Source organism: Branchiostoma lanceolatum, chromosome 18, assembly GCF_035083965.1.
Source record: "Branchiostoma lanceolatum isolate klBraLanc5 chromosome 18, klBraLanc5.hap2, whole genome shotgun sequence".
NCBI classification, from domain to species: Eukaryota; Metazoa; Chordata; class Leptocardii; order Amphioxiformes; family Branchiostomatidae; genus Branchiostoma; species Branchiostoma lanceolatum.
The window spans coordinates 4356892-4376614 of record NC_089739.1 but is presented as its reverse complement, the minus strand read 5'-3'; the positions used below and the strand labels follow the sequence as shown (position 1 = coordinate 4376614).

Genomic DNA, 19723 nt, shown 5'->3' with positions numbered 1-19723 from the left:
ACGTTTAATTATAAAAAAATATGCCATATACTCTTATATTATAAAGGCATTCCAAAACTAGATGAGCAACGCTAGACAGTATACACACGACAGTATATACATGACTTTGTATGGTATATTGTATGTGGTTGTACTTAATGTATAATGTATTATATGTGACTATATGTCTTGTATTTTGTATGATAACGGTATTCATCTATTTCATGTTTAGCAGTGACAATTGAAAGGGGTACACTGCAAATCAATCTCTTTATATGTTTTGTTCATAAAGAGTTAATAATAATATTTGAAAAATTGCATTAACATTAATCCGTCGGGTTACACAAATCCACCACTTTGAAAAACAGTTTGGGTTTGAGAGACTTCTAGTACTGCACACCCAGGTATGCACTGTTAAGATAATATACAGAGTGCATCATACTGGGAAATGGGTTGGAGATCTGTTTGGAATTTTTTGGATGTATCTTTTCAGGGTGGTGGAATTATGTACTCTTGTGGAATTGTGTTAGTAGATGTTAAATAAATGAATAAAAAGATCCTTGACCTTCCAAAGGTCTCAAAGTTGACAATTTGCTATCAAAAAAAAAATCTAATAATAATGTTCAAAAACATGTTTTAAAAAGTATAAATATAATCCTTGACCTTAATGACATCAAAAATGATAGATAAATGAAATATCCTTGACCTTCCGAATGTCTCAAAGTTGACGATCTCGTCCAGCATGCCCTCGTGGTGCACGTGCGTGAAGGAGACCATGCCCATGATGCTGAAGATGAACATGACGATGAGGAGGAGGATGCAGATGTTGAAGAGCGCCGGGAGGGAGATGAGCAGCGCGAACAGGAGGCGACTGATCCCCTTGGCCGCGCGGATGAGCCGAAGCACCCGCCCGATGCGGAAAATACGGACCACTCGCAGGAGCGTCGGCGTGAGAAATCTGCTCTTCAAAACATCCTCCAGCAGAAAACCTGTCGGAAGATGCACAAGATGCATTTTGTTATTCATTTCGAAATTTCTTTGGTACTTGCAAGGTATAATCATTGTGACAAGATTATGTAAGAAATCTTCAAAAGAAAACCACTCGCAGGAGCGTCGGCGTGAGAAATCTGCTCTTCAAAACATCCTCCAGCAGAAAACCTGTGAAAAAGATTATAAGCCTAGATATAATCATTGTGACAAATTCATGTAAAATCTGTTCTTCAATACACCATCCAAAAGAAAACCTGTTAGAAGATAGCACAAGATGGACTTTGTTGATATTATACATTTTGACACAGAGCCAGCGGTCACTACGAAGGCTGGTACTCAAGCTAGTTACACATCGTGCATTTCTGCTAAAATATATTTTCCTGCCAAACTACGTATACTTAAAAATGATTTTTTTTTAAATGAGATATTTCTATACACATAATGAAATAATGTATACTTCTTCCACATTCCTTCCACACAAGACGTACCCAAATTTGCATTTGAACATTCTATGACATACTACTACTATACCATACGAGAGTTGATTACTTACCCAGAATAGACAGAACTACAATGCAGAAATCGAACACGTTCCACGGTAACCGGAAGTACTGGTTCCCCATCCCGATCAGCTTGACGATGGCTTCCAGGGTGAACAGAGCCGTGAAGACGAGGTTAATGACCCACAGCACATGCGTGACGACCTCGGCCTGGTGGTAGTGTTCTATTGCCATGGCAACCATGTTCAGCCCGATGGCCCCCATGACCGCTATTTCCATCTCTTTGCTGAGGGCGAAATCAAAGATGGCGGCCCTCCACCTTATCTGAAAGAAGAACAAAACAAACATACAAGTTAGGCTGCAGTACCGTAGAAAGACACCAGAGGATCAATTCTCGAACTTGATCTTATATTTGTCTAACTGATATCTTACCACCTACCAAATGTCATAAACATGCATCCACAGTTTCTCGAGTTATGCTGATTTACACGAAACACACATTATTCCACAGCCATTCGACCAAATCAAAACCGAAAACAAAACCTTCCACCAAAGGTAACAAGTTAATTGTTATATGTGTTAACGTAGTTCTAGGTATTGTACAAACTATACAAAGTAGATACTCTGTACAATCATAGCTCAGAGAAGTCTTACATGATATTCCCATTTGATTTGAGTCTTATCCTTATTGAGACAAGCTTACAGCGTGGTGATATCCTGCTATGTTCTAATGCTATCAAAGGTTCATTATGAAGAGCGACTGTGATACAAATTTACGGCAGATAATAATGAGGATATCTTAATAATATCTTTGTATTCCTGCTGTATACCTGTATCATATAATTATGTACAACAGATATACAACAGATATTGATGAGAATAGTAATACCTTTGGTCGACTGACGATTTTCTGCGGCTTCTTGTCGCTGAGTTTCCGCAGGGTGTTGTAGTACTTCTTCTGGTTAGACGTCAGGAATATGTCAAGGTACCCCTCGCCTTCGTACTGTAACACGACGTTACATTTTGACTTCGTTAATAAAATACATATTTGATCCCTAAGTCTAGATACAGGTAACAAGTCTACTATAGCCTACATTCAGCCAGAACAAGATGATCACCTATGACATCTACTACCTGTCACTCCGTCAACTTTGTCAAGTCCCTCATTCATAGATTTCCTGTCACTCTACTGAATGCTAATGTATTCAAATAACTACGGACACAAAACAGCACGAACAAACAAGCACACTAAAGACAAGGACTCCATACACGTAGTCAACAAAAAGACTTCGCAAGTCTTTTCTTCCTCAGTCAATCCACCGATTCGTGACCCGATGCTAGAGATGCAATAATGTGTACTTGTCATTCCTGTTTGTACATTTATGTGTAATGAACTCAAATTGCAAAGTCAATGCTACCCAGACCTGTCATTAAGTGTATGTATGTCTGAGATATTGACTAGATAATAAAGATGATCCTGATGAATGAATATCAAGTGCTGATACATTTGTCACGATACATCTCGATATGATAAATATTGCAAGTGGGAAGAGGAAATGCTTTGATATCTAAAGTCCCTGTCACACCTGTGCGTATATACAAGTCCGCATGAGTTGTGTATTAACATGTTTTTGATTTAGGTTTAGGTTAAGTTTGCAGCCGAATAAGTGATTTCTAAGGTTCGATCACTAGGCTGCACAACGGTGGGTCAAAGTAGAAAACAGCTTTCCCCCCGCAAACCTTACTTAAACAAAAACAAATGTTAATGCGCTACTAATGCGCCGTTGAATATACGCACAAGTTTGACAGGGCCCTAACCACATTCCCATTGCGAATATAAGATACAGAAACGCCCACCTTCCTCTTTAGTGAGTTGAAGTTGTCGATGATGGCTCCGATGAAGAGGTTGAGGGTGAAGAAGGAGCCGAAGATGGCGAAGACGACAAAGTAGATGTACATGTACGGGTTGGCCTCCCGGGATGGCTGCATGTCCACCTGAGCACCGGCAAAATTAGAAAGGTTTTATCACATTTGTAGCATTGTTTAAACAAAACCTTGATAATATGTAGCCACGCGCTCGCGCTGTTGCCGTAAGTATTCAAGTTACACTTAAGGATCAACTACGGTTTTTTGGGAGAGAGAGAAACAGACAGGCAGAAAGAGACAGAGAGAGACGGACAGGCAGAAAGAGACAGAGAGAGACAGACAGACAGACAGACAAAAAGAGACAGAGAGATACAGAAAGTCAAAGATGGAGGAGAGATACACAGAGACAGAGAGGGACAGAAAGAGAGAAAGCCAGAGAGCCAGAAAAAGTGACAAGGAGAGAAAAGGAGAGACAGAGAGACGGAGAACGAAAGATGAAAGCCATTTCATTCTATCTTATTTTACACCAATACAGGTTTTAAATGGTACTAATTACTACTGATCACAAATAATTAGAAGGAACTTTGGAAGTTTCACATTTTTAAGCTAAAAACTGCAGCGTACACCCAGGTACACCCTTAAATGTAGGGCCTCTACGTGGATCCTTTAACATTTGACAAATGACTTTCTTAACGTAATGTACCATATTACTGCGCTTAAACTTCAAACAGCGTAACATTCAGAGTTACAGACATTTTTGGATGGGGTTCTCATACTGTGGTACAGCTGAAGCCATCGGATAAGTTGCGACCAGCAAAGATATTTGCTTGATATATATTTTTTCAACTATCTATCTGTATCCACAGATATGAGGCAACGCATATCCTTTACAAGAAAGCCTTCGGGATAACGGCCGTTGACAACGTCATTGGTCTTGCTCGGCGCAGGCGCAGTGGCACATAAATCACGCTCTCCAGAGGCCCTGAGGTCGGCCATGTTTGACGCATTGCAGAATGCGATAACCAATCCTCACGGAAACAGCGCAGACGCGTGCCTATCGATTTGTGATAAGCCGACATCAGATCCCCCTGGCCGTTAGCTCAACATTCATCACGATTTTCTTCATTTAGTTGAAGAGAAGCGTTTTATCTCTCTGAGCGATGTGAGGATCAGTAATCTTATCACAGAAAACATGCGAAGTGAGATTATCCATTCCAGGACCGCGCTCGACATGAAGTCGACATGATTAATGAACTGAGATTACTGGATCACAAGTGAAGATTTTACAAAGTATATACTGAGCAATATGATGAATGAAAGCGCTGACACCATTAATAGTGACATTGACTAAGTCATATATTCATAGTCTCTCCAACTAAACGTTGCTGGTATCTTGTCTATAATTGGTGGTGCAAAATGGGTAAAAGAAACATATACGTTATGACTGATCATTGATGTAAAAGATGCCAACTCAAACGTACATTATGGGAGATGATTTTTTAATAAGATATATGCAAATATGTACATACATAAAGGAAAGAGTAGCCTCTACCAGGCTCCGCGGATCGCTGGGAAAATAGTAGAAACCGGTTCGCCTATTGAGCTTCCTTGTATAGTGGAGTACCCTTGGCATACTATTCACTCTATTTGGCCGATTTCTACTGTTTTCCCAGCGATCCGTGGAGCCTGCTAGAGGCTAAGGAAAGAGATCAATGTAGTTATCAGGATATCAAGAAAATCTATACGGACCCCTCTGACGTCCACTGCATCATGCATGATCTCAATCCAGCCTTGAAAAGTTGCCTAAAGAAAGAGACATGACAAGCTGTTATTTTAGCAAGCAAATGTGACTATGTCTTATTACATAACGAGACAGAAGACATGGAAATGAAATACGTGCATACACGGCACATAGCCGTTCGTTCAGACCCTTGCAGTACGTACTGGCACATAGGGCTGAAAGATTTCTTGCTTTTTCAGTAGCAGGGTATATTTTCAAAAGGAGGGGTTGCTAGCCCATCCTCTTTGACGTGCTCGAGACACCTCCTCGAAAACGGGACCCACATTTTACGTCCCTTCCGAAATAGGGATGCAGCCCCGACCGAGATGACCTGACCTAGCATTGAACCGGGGTATGTGGGGCAAGTTATTCGAACCAGGAGCTCAACTGTAAGTCTGCAACCAGCTGAGCTTCAGGGACATCCCATACGCAGTTAATGCTGCTGTGCATAATGCTGCTTTCCCTTTTTTAGTTACTCTATAGTATTTCTTTTTTTAGTAATTCAGAACGAAGAGATTGAGCTGTATCAACAACAACAACAACAACAAAAAAGAAATACACACAAATCATAAAACGCGAATATGAGAGTCCAGCGCCTCAGAACCTTTTTAGAGACGCCTGTCACTCCAATTTTGCTTTCTCAACATTCTATACTGTAATGCTGTAAAACATATCAAAATGAAGCAGAATTAGAGATACAAAAATATCGACATCAGCACTTACCACTTGGAAAAGGGCCAATAGCGCCGCTCCGACGTTATCGAAGTTGACCTTGGAGTTGATCCAGGTGAAGTTGCCGCCAGTGCACGCCATCTTGTCATTGATGAGCGTGGCGGGGATCCTCTCACCCTCATGGTCCAGGCACTGAAATAATAATAATTATGGTATGATAATAATGATGATGATGATGATGATAATTACAAGTTCATTGCAAGTTTGCGCCCGGAGGCTAATTACAAGTAACATGAAAAGGACAAATAATGTAGAACAGTATAGCATGTGCCTAGTCTAAATGCTGACTCTAACTTCTAAATTTTTATTGGGGTCGACTTCTATTTCTGAGACAGTGGAAGACGACTGATCACACCTTTTCTGTAATGTGTGGGTTCTGTGATGTGAAGAGAAGAGTAGTTTTCTTTTTGTCTGTAAACGCGGAGAAATAAGGATGGAATTTGGCGGCCTCTTCAAAGATCGCGATCTTAGAAGATACAGTTCGAAGTAAAATGTTCGTCTTCAAGTGTTTTTTCACGTGCAATATTTGACATCTATTAACATAACTCCACCAGGATACATAATTCCGTAACCCTAGCCCTGAAAAGGTACGTCGAAACAGATCTCCAACCAAACGTCCCCCAGTACAATGCACTCCTGTACCTAAACTGTATATACCTGGGGGGTTGCTGTTCTAGAGATACCTCACACACACCGTTTTTTTTTTTCAAATAAAGTGGCGAATTCATATAATTAACCTGGCGGATTAATGTTAACAGAGGTTAAAGGGGTTGTCATTTTCAACCTTTGTTTAACTAGCTTGAAAGTATACAAATATACACTCATTCGGCCAAGGCCGTTTTTCAAGAGTTCGATTGAGGAGGTCAGGGGTCAAGGTTCTTTTGCACGCAGGTAACTTGTTGTACCTTAAAGAACTGCCCGGAGAACAGCTGGACCCCCATGATGCCGAAGATGAGCCAGAAGACCACGCACACCAGCAGGACATTGAAGATGGCGGGAACTGCGTGAAGCAGGGCGCTGACCACCACCTAGTAGTAGTTTAGTAGTAGTAGTCAGCAGTACTTAATGTGTTATATGTTATGCTAGGGGCCCGGCCGGGCTGTTTGCGGAAACGAAAAAAATAAAGTGTATGTCAATACATTTGCACAAGCTATGCTCTTTAATAATTGTGGGTACGCTTTGTGCTATGTTGTCTTTTATATCATGCGTGTCGTTCTCAAAGACTGCCCGGCCGGGCCCCGGATTGGAAATGTGACCCTAGCATTAGTCACACGTTCACGTACTGCATATCAATGTGAATGGATAAAAGGTTGAACGACGTGCGACACATTAACAAGTCTAACATAATTACTTATAATCACAGACGAATTCATTAAACATCAAAAGATAGCAAGCTAAGCTAAAAAAAAGTACGTATTGATAAGTACTAGCTAAAGTTGTATATTTTCACATTATTACAATAATTATTATCATCTATCGACCTTACAGTACATTTGTGCTACGTAGTCGTACAAATTTGATGCCGAAAAATTTTACAGCAGGCTGTGACAGAACTAACCACCGGAAGTGATCTAAGACAGCCTTTTCCATAACAAGACAGCTGAATATAGCTGTATGTCTTTCCTATAGATTTTAAGACACGCAATGCCACAGATAGATTTGACTATGTATCTAACGTTAGATGCAACAGCTCATACGGTGTTAAAATAGGCAAATATATAAAATCCTTTTTTTATTATCAGAAAAAATAATGATACTCAAACTTAGCCCAACTTAAATCATGTAAAACCTAAGATAGTCATTTTTTGTAGTGAATAGTTTCATTCCATGCATATGTCTTGTTCAATGTTTACTGTTGCTGCCATACTTTGTACCTGCTACAATAGTCGCGCAATAAAGTTCTTCATATCATACTACTTTATAAGCACCATTAAACATATATGCATACCTTCATGCCTTGCCACCTGGAGATAGCCCTTAGCGGACGCAGCGCGCGGAAGACTCTCAGAGACCTCACGGCCGACAGGTTTGCCGACTTGGTGGTGGACTCAAGAGCTATGCTGAACAACGAAACCTTCAGGAAAGAACCGTTTTGTAAAGTCAAGTTAGAATGTATTTAAAAGTCAATAGGGTGCTGCAATACCCACGAGTTGGCCTGATAAGTCTACAGTTCTAGACTATAAGTTGTATGATGTGTTATAGCAGAATGTGGTTATTTGGTGACTCACTGAATCCTTCCTGGTGGTGCAAAACTCATCAATGAATGCAAACTAAATGTTGAATTTGCAAATGTATTGAGACTCTATTATAAGCATTGTCTGTGAACCGTGTAAGGTATACCGATTAATCATGACGGCCATATATGTGTCTATCCTAATTTGTTACCAAAAGTGTATACTCAATATTCCTGTTCACCCTTGATATTTTCGTTTTAGATATATGTGCCATGCGTGTGCTTGTTAAATGTGATAGAGTGTAAATGTCTTTTGTTTGACCTAATCACCGAATCTCTTTACCTATTGACAGTGCAGTAAAATAAGATAGAGTTGAGATATAGTCAGGAAAGGTGAAAGATTCCAAGGTTGCAGTATGCATCGTAGAAACACGAATACTAACCCGTGAAGAATTTCATCAAGTTAAGATAAGTTACTGAATAAAACGTCTCTTTGTACACAGCCAAGTGTTTAAATCAACCGACGTTTCCGTTACCGTCTGTCCCCTTCCCCAGTGCAATTCTGACTGCTTCGCTTTGCACTGCAGATATAGGTGTCGCTGCTTACAGATGCGGTCCCAAAAGTAAATTACAGTATTTACATTAGAGAGATATTTTTGGGATCGCATCTGTAAGCAGCGACACCTATATCTGCAGGTCAAAGCGAAGCACTTAGAATTGCCCTGAGAAAGGTGACAAACGTCTGCGGAATAAAATACTTGGGTGTATGTGTACACAGACTCATTTTATTCACACATACTTACCCTATAGCCACATCTCTATTTCAACATATCAAGGCTTACGTTGACATGGAACACAGCGACAAGAAATCTCTGAAACAAGGTCAAATGTGACACCACAAGAGACAACACAGACACACACAGACAGACAGACAGACAGACAGAGAGCGGGGGGAGTTTGCAACTTAAAGAAGAGCTACAGTAACTTAAAGATTGGAAAGCAAGAGTCTTGAGTTCTATCTATAAAAAGCGAGACAACTGGCGTATACATACGGGTAGACCTACCGCGACCACGACACAGTCAAGAACACACCAGCCGTTGGTGAAATATTTGACAAAGCCGTAGGCTACCCATTTGAGAAGCATCTCTACGAGGAAAATAATGGCAAAGATGATATCCAGGATGGCCAACACCTTCTTCAGGGTTGGCCTGGTATCCAAGTAGATGTCATCAAATGCCTGCAAAAGACACAAAATATGGCGTAATACAGTAACCGTAAACTACCCGGCGTGCAACGGTACCAACTGAAGCCGTAACTTCAGCTTTTAGTCCATATCTACCTTCCCAAAGAAGTGTGTGTGTGTGCGTGCGCGCGCGTGTGTGTGTGTGTGTTTGATCCGTATGCTATTTAGTACGCGGGTAGGTTTCGAGGAAAAAAAAGGACTGTCATATTTAGGTCAACAGGTGTTCTTTGGGTAAAGAAGATCATGAACTGATACAATGTATGTAAATATGGACCTCTTTTGCATACGTAATGCAAAACCTTTATAAAACGTCAGTAATAGACATTTGCCAAGGTATTAGGTCAAGGAACTTTCTCAAAGCAGCTATTATGATGCAACGCAATGTTACCAGCCAGTCAATAATATGATCCAAGCAGTGAAAGAACATTATGGCAAATGCTAGAACAACAATGTCTAAAACCGTTGGTAAGAGTTTGGAATGCATCATTCATTACCTGCAGCAAAGACATCATTATCATCCTTACCAGCTTGCAAATTAAAATCAAAACGTACACAGAAGCATAATGCACACTTACCAATAATATACTGCTGGCTAGGATGACCACTAAGATAAAGCCCTCAAAGATGTTATTGTCCACAATCTTGAGGGTCTTTAACCTGAACTTGGCCCAGTATCTTCCGAACTTGCTCATACTGAACTTCTTCCAACACCGAAGTCTCATGAAGAATGACGGAAAACAGTCCTGTACACTGTGTTCGCTCTTGTCCGACACGAGGGACAATTTGGTGTGAGTTCTTTCGTGGAGGTATTTCAAAAGGTTCTTTCTGTCCACCGTTATGACGCTGTCGTCTTTTTGTTTCTTGGGGTTTCTGCAACTGTTGAAGAGTCCGTTGAGGCCGAAGATCTCCTTAAGTCTCTTCATGCCGTCTTGGATGCTGTTGGTGTTGTTCTCAAAGCTGCTGAGTTCCTCCGAGGCAAAGGAGCTCAAGAGCATCGCGACAAACAGGTTCAAAACCTGGAATGAAAATTGGACATAACATTATCACAAGGTAAAGTTAGTCTCATAGCCTTCTTGAGGCCGTAGGGACAGTAGGTTGTTATCTACTGTGTGTAAGGCACGGTATTGGAAGGCGGGGCCCGACCCTCTCCTTCTACCGCTTTTTACTTCTCCAACCGAATTCAGACACCCATCTTTACATCTGGGTGAAGGAAAGTTCGGTGGCCTGTCGAGGGATATTCAAACCCAAGACCTCTGGGTTCTGGACCAAGCATCTTGTGTATAGGCGATCATCAGTTGACCAAATTGCTTAATTAGGACCAAGCATCCTAACCAATACGTTAAAACGCCCTCAACATAATATTAACTTTCATTCAAATTCTTGGAAGTCGAACGTTTTTGTAATCGTTGAGTGACCCAAGGAGCAAACATACTGATAAAACTACACAATGTCATTTGCTACAGGTAGATACATTTGGAGAGACAAGGTCAGGAAATGGTTCTGAATGAGTGAGATATAGTTTGGCTTCATTTTAATTACCTGCTATTGAAACCAGTGCAAGTTTTCAAGGATGATATCTTGTCAAGTATATTCCCCGGGATAATTTGTATAATTTCCCTTTTTGTGGTAGGTGCATAAGTAGTCTTACTATAGATTGGTAATACTTATCAAATATCTTGTTTGATCAGATTACAAACTTTCCCGTTTGTCCTCTGAGAAGTGTACAATATTTACTGACGTCATCCGAACTCACCACAAAATTCCCGACAGCCAGCGCGGCCACGTACATGATGACGCAGCCGTATCCCGACACGGCCATGCAGTCGTACAGCGGTTTGACCCAATCCCCACAAAGGACCCGGAACACCATCATGAATGAGTGGTGAAAGTCTACAAAGTTCCACCTAGGAACTTCCTTCCCCGGTAACCTACGTAAAATCACAAGAGAGAACAGACAAGCTACTACAGTTAAATCTTAGCATATATATGCATAGACAACAAATTAGCATATACTTGCTGCCCAATGCAAATTTTCATGTCACTAAGCATGAAATCTGCATACGGTTATTCTTCTTTAAGATTTTAGTCAGAATTTTGCTAATGTTTCATGCAACCGACTGGAAAAATACTACCACTACTACTATTACTACTACTCCTTCTACTACTACTACTACTACTGTTGCCAATTTTTCAAATAATAGGCTCATCGTCACTTTTTCAGTGCTGCATAGCTCCAATCATCTTGGTATTGCTAACACTATCATGATTGTATTCTCACACATACAAGGCATACTTACTAATACTACTAATAACCTGAAACAAATTCTTTGATGCTGGGCAAAACACAAACGAACTCATTTCCCGGCGGGTGTTACCTTAGATAGTTGTCTTTGTAATCCTGCCCGAACATTTGCATGCCCAACACGCTGAATATGTAGATGATGACGACAAGGAGGAATGTAAGGCCCCCTACGTCCTGGATGCTGTTGGTGATGATGGTTAGGAGAAGCTGCATAGTCGGCCACGACTTAGCCAGCTTCAACACTCTTGTTACTCGTGCCTAAATGATATAAAGAAGGGAGTTTGTACTGATATTCTAGCAATTATGAAGACGCCTACGAATAAATAACAAAATGTTAGACCCCACTAAGTATAACAGCAAATAACATACATGTCATAATCATTGATATGCCAGGAGCATGTTGCTGTATGAAACACACACAAAATTCAGCATCATTATCATTTCATTCTTTCATCATCATAAAAAGAAAACAGGAAAGCTTTGTACAACATTTTGACCCTGTACCGGGTACAGAATGTCTAATTAAACTGACCTTGGTACAAAGCTTTAAGATAGATACCAAAATACGTACAAAGATCAATAAGTCCTAGTTCAGAAAAAAGAGTAAATTAATAACTAGGTTAAGTAAGTTAACTCTTCCATTAACTAAGTAAACCGCTGGGATTTGACCTATCTATATTTAAAGTTAACTTTAACCTCATTAACATGTCCATTCAGAGTTTCGGTATAAATCTTTGTTATAAACCTATCCTTAGTCACTGACGAAAGACAGCGGATACTATCTGAAACGTCTGTTTGAAAATCGATCCAGTTGCTTGAGTAACTATTTTTACCGTATATTTAAAGTTATATCCAAAGAGAGAGAGAGAGAGAGAGAGAGAGTGAGAGAGAGAGAGAGTGAGAGAGAGAGTGAGAGAGAGAGAGAGAGTGAGAGAGAGAGAGAGTGAGAGAGAGAGTGAGAGAGAGTGAGAGAGAGAGAAAGAGAGAGAGAAAGAGAGAAAGAGAGAGAGATAGAGATAGAGAGAGAAAGAGAGAAAGAGAGAAAGAGAGAGAGAGAGAGAGAGAGAGAGAGAGAGAGAGAGAAAGAGAGAGAGTACTAACCAATCTGAAGGATCGCAGCACGGACAGCCCTTCTACTCCTTCTAGTCCCCACTCTATCAGACTGATGAAGACGATGCAGCAGTCGAAAACATTCCAGTAGTCCTGAAATACAAGCCGTGCACTCATTCAATGTTCTATGAATAACTTTATGAAAAGACCCAAACAATAAGATTTGTTTCTCCTTGTTGATAGTTAGGCCCCCATTCTACTAGACGGTGATCGCGCTGCGCTCTTGCTGCGCTCTTGCTGCGCTCTCGCTGCGATCTCGCTGCAACCTAACCCAATGGGTCTAATCCTTGATTTACTAATTGGAATATCATACAACATGGAAAAGTATGGCTGAAAAGGAAACAGAATGCATTAAGCGTGAAAAGATTCGGTTTTCATCTATGGAATTCGTTGAGCGCTCTGTTAAATTTTAGGTCGCACAGAGCGCGCTGCGAGAGCGCCATCCTAGTGGAGTGGAGGTATTAAACAGTGTTGACTTTACTGATGTTGGAACAAGGGGCCTCACCAAGAAACAAGGAATAAAACTGAAATGTCGGAACATAGCTATGGGCTATAAAGCCTTGAACATTGGTAGAAAGATTTAGAATTCACAGTTATGCCCCGTAAATAGAATTACGGGCCTCTTGTTTCCAGAAGAGGCTGCGAACTGTTTCATCGAACACGTTATTAATCTCCAAGCAGATCTTTCTGTGACAAGATTGTATCCATGGGCCGAAACAATTTCCAGCTTGCCAATTGGATACTGTTTCGACCCAATGATCGATACTGTCTTGCTGAAAGACATATCTGCTTGGATATCAGCACTTTGTGACTACATCGTAAATCTACGTCCTAAGCGATTATGGATGATGTACCGAAATGCCCTTGTACCGGTGCAATGGCCTAGCTGGTAGAGTGTTCGCCTTGTACATGGTTGGGTCATACCAAAGACTTTTAAAAGATGGTACATACTGTTTCTCTGCTTAGCACTCGGCATTTGGGAAAGAGTATGGTAGTTAAACACACACCACTACCAGCGGATCAGCCCCCTGCTGTAGTGACTTGCACAAATGTGTGTGGCCCTAGGGCTATAGAAATGGAGATGGGCGCCACCCCTATGCGTCTTTTCAGGACGCCCAGGTCACTTCAACTTTAACCGAATTTACCTGAAAGTACTTCTTTGGAGTCCAGGCCATCATCTTCAACAGCACCTCCGCCGTAAAGATCGCCGTGAAAATCTGGACAAACAAAAAATAGACAAATATAGTTTTCTCAAAACGGATTTGTCAGTTCACACAAAAGTTTGTTATTCACTTACTAGTATATAACAAGAAATATGCACGGAACAAACGTGAACAATACAACTTTCAATATGATGATCAAACTCTAGTGACTAGACCTTACGTTACATGGCCATGAAGATAATGTTGCATGATATTTTATGTCATTTTATATCATATTATATTTTGCATGTTATGGGCTGTAATTGTTCTGTGCAATGGGGTAACAATAGCTGAATAAGAATTTGGGGTATCATCTACCATTTGAAGGTATTCAGCATGTCTAAAATGACAAAAATCAAAATTTTCTATTTTTGGTATTCTGATAACATTCTCTCGCGAGAATCTCGCACGAGATTTTCGCCAATCACGATACTATCCAACTCTCGCGATACTATCCACTTCTCGCGATAATATCAAAATCTCGCGCTGTTTCCTTATATCCCTATCCCACCTTGTTCCCGTCGTCCAGAGTCTTTGCTAAGCTCTGACTCATCCCGTGATGGTCCACCGCCAGGAAGCCCGTGTTGATGAGGATGCAGATCATGATGAGGAAGTCGAAGAGAGGGTCTGACACCACCCTGTCTACATAGTGCTGGAACTTGCTCCAGCAGCTGGACGTGCAGCAGACCCACTCGCAGCAGTAGTCGAACAGGAACGACACGCACTTCTCCTTCTTTATTCTCAAAGCCCGGCAGCACTTCCCATCAGTGGATTCACCTGGAATAAAAATGTTTTATCAGTAAGGTCCGTGAGTAAGATCACCAGGTTAGAAACAAGGTTCGTTATTCACAACCAGTGGATTCGCATGAAAAAAGAATTTTGCTATGTATCACTGAGGTCCGTGAATAATTTCATCACGTTGGAAAATCACTGGATATATATACAATCATATATACAATCAACAGCCGACGTTTCGATGACCGTCTGTCCCCTTCCTTAGGGTAATACTGACTGGTATTTTTTCCATACTGCAGCTATGTTTCCCTTCTTACAATGCGGTCCCAAACGTGAAAAGACAGTACATCATCTTCATCATGATACTGTTCTTCTTGGTTCAGTATCAATTGCAGACAATCATATTGGAGTAGTCACATGTCCTACGTACAATGTATTCATATCATTTGGCTATTTTTTAAAATTAAATCAGCATGCGGGCAAGGATTTTCAATTAACGTATCTATCTATGTATAGTGTTACATACAGATGGTGCTCTGTAATAGGAAGTACTCTGGCTATCAATTAAATCTTGAAGTCGTCAAGCGCAACAAAGGTGATTTGCTTTCGCTTATGTAACAGGTGCATTCTTTACCAATACTACTAGGTGGCGTGAGTGTACCATAATCCCTCCTTTACAACATTTCTTACTACACATTATCAACGGTATATTCTTTTATACGCTGAATCATATACAATAGTTAAACATATTCTAGATTTCTTTGTGTATTGTTTTATAAAATCGACACTCTTTGTTACCATTCTTTTAAGTAGCATTTTGGCTGTCTGTCTTAGGGCATGTATACCTTTTGTTTGTTATTTCAAAGCATGGAACGGCAGTATTTCTATCGGGTGAGTCACGACTTTCCTTCAATGCTAAGCTGTTAAAATGCAGTCATGAAAAGGTTATCTATTTTCCTTGCCACCCTAGTCATTTCTGTAAGATGAAAGAGCCTGGGACGACATAGACGGATCCCACTAGACACATTCAGAAGTGGACGTAACGCCATTTCTACTCAGCCCTATGTATGCATTAATATTCAAACAACTGAACCTTTATGAAAAACAACTGGATCACTCTCCTGAACAAACTATATGAGATATGTCAAACTCGTTCTACTGCAGTATCATAAACAAGCCACAAGGGTTCCAAATCTAATCATTCTGATGTGTTATCAAGACCTAATTACATACCAAGTATTAAGACAATCCATCAAGATATTTTTGTGTTCACACACAGATGGATACGCACACACAAACGCAGACACAGACGTGCAAATACACAAACACAGACAGACAGACACACACACATACACACACACACACAAACACACACACATACACAAACATACACACAAACACAAACACAGACACACATACACAAACACAGACACACACACACTTATATACACTCACACACATAAACACACACACATACACACAAAGACGCACACAAACACACACACACACAGACACACACAAAACACACGGACATACACACAAACACAGACACACACAAACACACACACAAACACTGATATTCACTCACAGACATAAACACACACACACAAACACACACACAAACACACTCACACGGAAACAGAACCTTCTTGGCGAAAGTAATCAAGAAAAAGTTAGTTGCTCTTGTATACTTTGTCTTTGACTTATGTAGAGCTTTGGTGTGCAATTCGGACAATGGCCCGAAAAACAAATAACAACATGAAAAGAATACCCGTTTTGAGACCATAAAGGTCTATGATTCACGTTGTTATTTCAAAAACATCAGCAGAAATGAAGATTTCGATGCATTTCATATCCTGGTTTTTCAACATAACATAGAGACTCGGGTCCGTATGGTCTTCCTTGCATCCATTATCATCAACCCTCCGGCTCCGTAGAATGGCAGTTAAGGGAATACTGACATTCTCCTAATGCGAAAGTTAGCCGGCTTGAGCGATGCATAGAGAGGTATCCCTTTCAAGAGGAGGGAATTGACGGACGACGGGTTATGTTTGTAATCCCTATGACATTTCAGAAGAGGCTAAAGACGCCTTTAGACGTTCGCTTGCAGAAAAATGGACCTTTTCCAGCGATTTCTCAATGCCTTCTTTATCTCGAACCATGCAGCGCTGGTAATATTGCTGACCGTTATACAACTTTATAGTCTCTCAAGTTGTTGCGGAAAACGAAATTCGGCAGTACGGCAGTATTTTTTTTGTTGTCAAGTTTATTTTAAGTTTCAATCATTTAATCACAATGTTTGATTGCTTTTTTGAAGTCAGGAATCATTGTGATATAGCTCTTTGAAAGCCTTGACAGTCCTATATTCAGACTGTACTAAACGTGCAACGTTATGGGCATGATACAAATCCCGCCGTTTACAGGTCCATATATTCCAGCCTTATCTGAACGGCCCTGGGAAACATTTTCCAGGAAGAGAAGAATAAAAAGAGTGAACATTTTCAAATAATATACGAAAAAGATGCCGGATGTTTTCACAATGATATCAGATGTTTGGACCAGTCAAGACTACATACAGTTACTTCAGGCTAAATGACAAATCCCACCATTTACAGGTCCATATATTCCAGCCTTATCTGAACGGCACTGGGAAACCTTTTTCCATGAATATAAGAAAAGAGACCAGCTGTATTCACAATGATATCAGATGTTCTGGCCAGAAACTCAGTCAAGACTACATACAGTTACTGCAGGCTAAATGACAATGGCCTTGATTTTTTTACTCCAAAAATGAGGTAGACGCTTAAAAGCTATGTTTATTTCTAATATCCATTGACTTCCTTGGCAATCGGCAACAGAATCGAAAGAATTATCCTTATCATTTTCTAAGGTAAGTGATTATGTTCAAATTGCCATGATAAATTGGTTCCAAGCATATTTTGCAATTTGAATGAGTTTGTTTCTGTTAAGTACTTTTGTGTTATGTTTCTATTTAGATTACAACGCCTGTGGTGTGCATGTCTGTATAATATTCTTTTGTTTTGAAAATTGAATAAAAAGAACGTGGGAAAAATAACGGTTATCCTCACGCGCACTCTACCAGCACACGATGGTAAAAGAATGTATATGAGTATGCGCCTGAGTTCATCCAAGATAATGGACGCATTCTTGCAGATAACGTAAGATTACGGCGACTGAATTATCCTCTACATTTCTTAAGAGAATACTGTAAATACAGAAATGTTCGCGTGAATTTAATTTCGCGGTAGAGAGAATATGGAGTATTCGCGATGGTTTTGAGTTCGCATTGGAAACAATAGTAGCGCTATAGTCACACAATGCAACGGCTTTTCTAAGTTCTCGGTAAAGAGTTCACCACAAAAACCGCGAACATGAAACCATCGCGAACATTTCTGCATTTACAGTATGGCCCGATGCATCCATAATTGTTTCCTTCGAGATACTCTTCCAGGACGATGCGACCCTCATTGTCAATCACCGGCATTAAAGACCAATTGAAAGCATTTGCCATCTGCAAAAGCACCTATTCAAAAACGGTATTCAAGCCACGTGGAAGAAAAAAAATTACTACCCAAGCTATCGAGTTCAATACCGATCCTTAACAATCAGAATATATACATCGTTTATATTTTATCCCAGATAATAAATTATAAGATCCCAAAGTGCTCAGATCTTCAGATTAGCAATGTGAATGCACCTATTAAGCGAGGCAAAGCCTTGGGAGTACCATGACGGCAAGGCCATCATCGATGACTTTTAGCTAAGTGTATTACTACCAATGTCTCTTACCAGCTGTTTAAAGTTAAAAACGGTACATCCGTGAATAGTTTCATCGGGTTGATAGGTCACTGGAAATCCATGATCTTGGCTGTGTGCAAATAACTTTGAAACCTCTAAAAATGTTGCAAATTTTTAAAGAATAGTACTTTACATTTGAAGAACTTTGTATTCGTCTAAAAACGTTACTTTTTTGTGATTCTTCTAAAAACAATACATGTTGTGATTCAGGAAGAGTACTTACTAATAGATTCATGTCAATGTACATTTAAGTTGTAATGAATTTCACTTATTTCCTTCTCCATAGTGTAAGGTGATAAAACAATAACATATTGCCATAATTCAAAAATTATATGGTATATAATCATAAGATGTTTATTAGGAAGTGCATATCTAATCTAAAGTTAAAGGTTGAATCTTGAACTTCATGATAACAAATGCATTGGTCTTAATATGTATAGACCATTCCATTGGTACGCAGCACATACTAGATGCATGGAGGGTAAGGAAAGTTTAAAAGCGTTACCAATTGACTGTAGTTACAATGATTACTGTAATGCATAGAGTAATTGCCTGCTGGCGCCACCCATCATGGGCTCTTAAACGAAAAGTCAATAGCGCAGTTCTTAAGAGTCACTTCAATCCTTGTTAGATTTGTAACGATTACGAAAATCTGCTTTAACGGCAAACAAATCATCAATCCTACTTTATGCAATGTATTGTCCTGAAAAATCTACAACAGCGATTACTTATCTTTATTCTATTCACATTTATTTTAAGAGGATTGGGCTAAAAGGAGTTATATCTAATGCTCATAGCGGCCCTCACCCCTTGAATACAAACATAATATCAATAATATAACAAGTAACAACTTTGAAACTATGACGTAAACACAATAGCAATTGTTCCTACATCCGTCGGTAGCAGAACCAACGTAAGGTCGTATTGATTCGATTATATGGATAACATCGAACCGCGCGCACATCAATTTTCACCCGTTTCAAAAAGAAGTTCTCGGCCATACTGTAAATAGTACAAAGCAGCCGCAAACTGAGCAAATATATGCCGTAAAGTGCAAAAAAAGATTTTAGAAAACGGATGTTAATGTCGTAGAATGCCAACACCAATTCAAGAGTCAAACAAGAAGATATGAAGGAACAAAAATGAAGAATCTATTGTTCGGTATATCATACTCTATGTGTCACTTATTCCACCTTCCTGACTACCTAGAATTCATAATGAAGGCAACCTTTTTGCCAAACTTTCTTCGCACGCTCGCATCATAAAGGGGGTTCCCAGAGGATGCCATCCA

The 19723-nt window shown here is 40.0% G+C and overlaps 1 protein-coding gene across 4 annotated transcripts in view; it reads right to left on the bottom strand.

The window, feature by feature from the left end:
• Positions 1 to 19723, bottom strand: part of LOC136424728 (sodium channel protein 1 brain-like) — an 87567-nt gene that overhangs the window by 3733 nt on the left and 64111 nt on the right. For 2 of the 4 annotated variants that reach the window (XM_066413351.1, XM_066413353.1), the window contains 15 exons: positions 14390 to 14655; positions 13822 to 13893; positions 12668 to 12769; positions 11640 to 11824; positions 11018 to 11192; positions 9840 to 10280; positions 9073 to 9258; positions 7796 to 7921; positions 6753 to 6875; positions 5839 to 5979; positions 5085 to 5138; positions 3327 to 3464; positions 2359 to 2472; positions 1523 to 1793; positions 686 to 968 (listed from right to left, as the gene is read on the bottom strand). In XM_066413351.1, coding sequence (XP_066269448.1) covers positions 686 to 968; positions 1523 to 1793; positions 2359 to 2472; positions 3327 to 3464; positions 5085 to 5138; positions 5839 to 5979; positions 6753 to 6875; positions 7796 to 7921; positions 9073 to 9258; positions 9840 to 10280; positions 11018 to 11192; positions 11640 to 11824; positions 12668 to 12769; positions 13822 to 13893; positions 14390 to 14655 — 2677 coding nt within the window. Of the gene's footprint in view, positions 1 to 685; positions 969 to 1003; positions 1138 to 1522; positions 1794 to 2358; positions 2473 to 3326; positions 3465 to 5084; positions 5139 to 5838; positions 5980 to 6752; positions 6876 to 7795; positions 7922 to 9072; positions 9259 to 9839; positions 10281 to 11017; positions 11193 to 11639; positions 11825 to 12667; positions 12770 to 13821; positions 13894 to 14389; positions 14656 to 19723 lie in introns of those variants that run through there. The other 2 variants (XM_066413352.1, XM_066413354.1) reach the window with 2 other exon arrangements.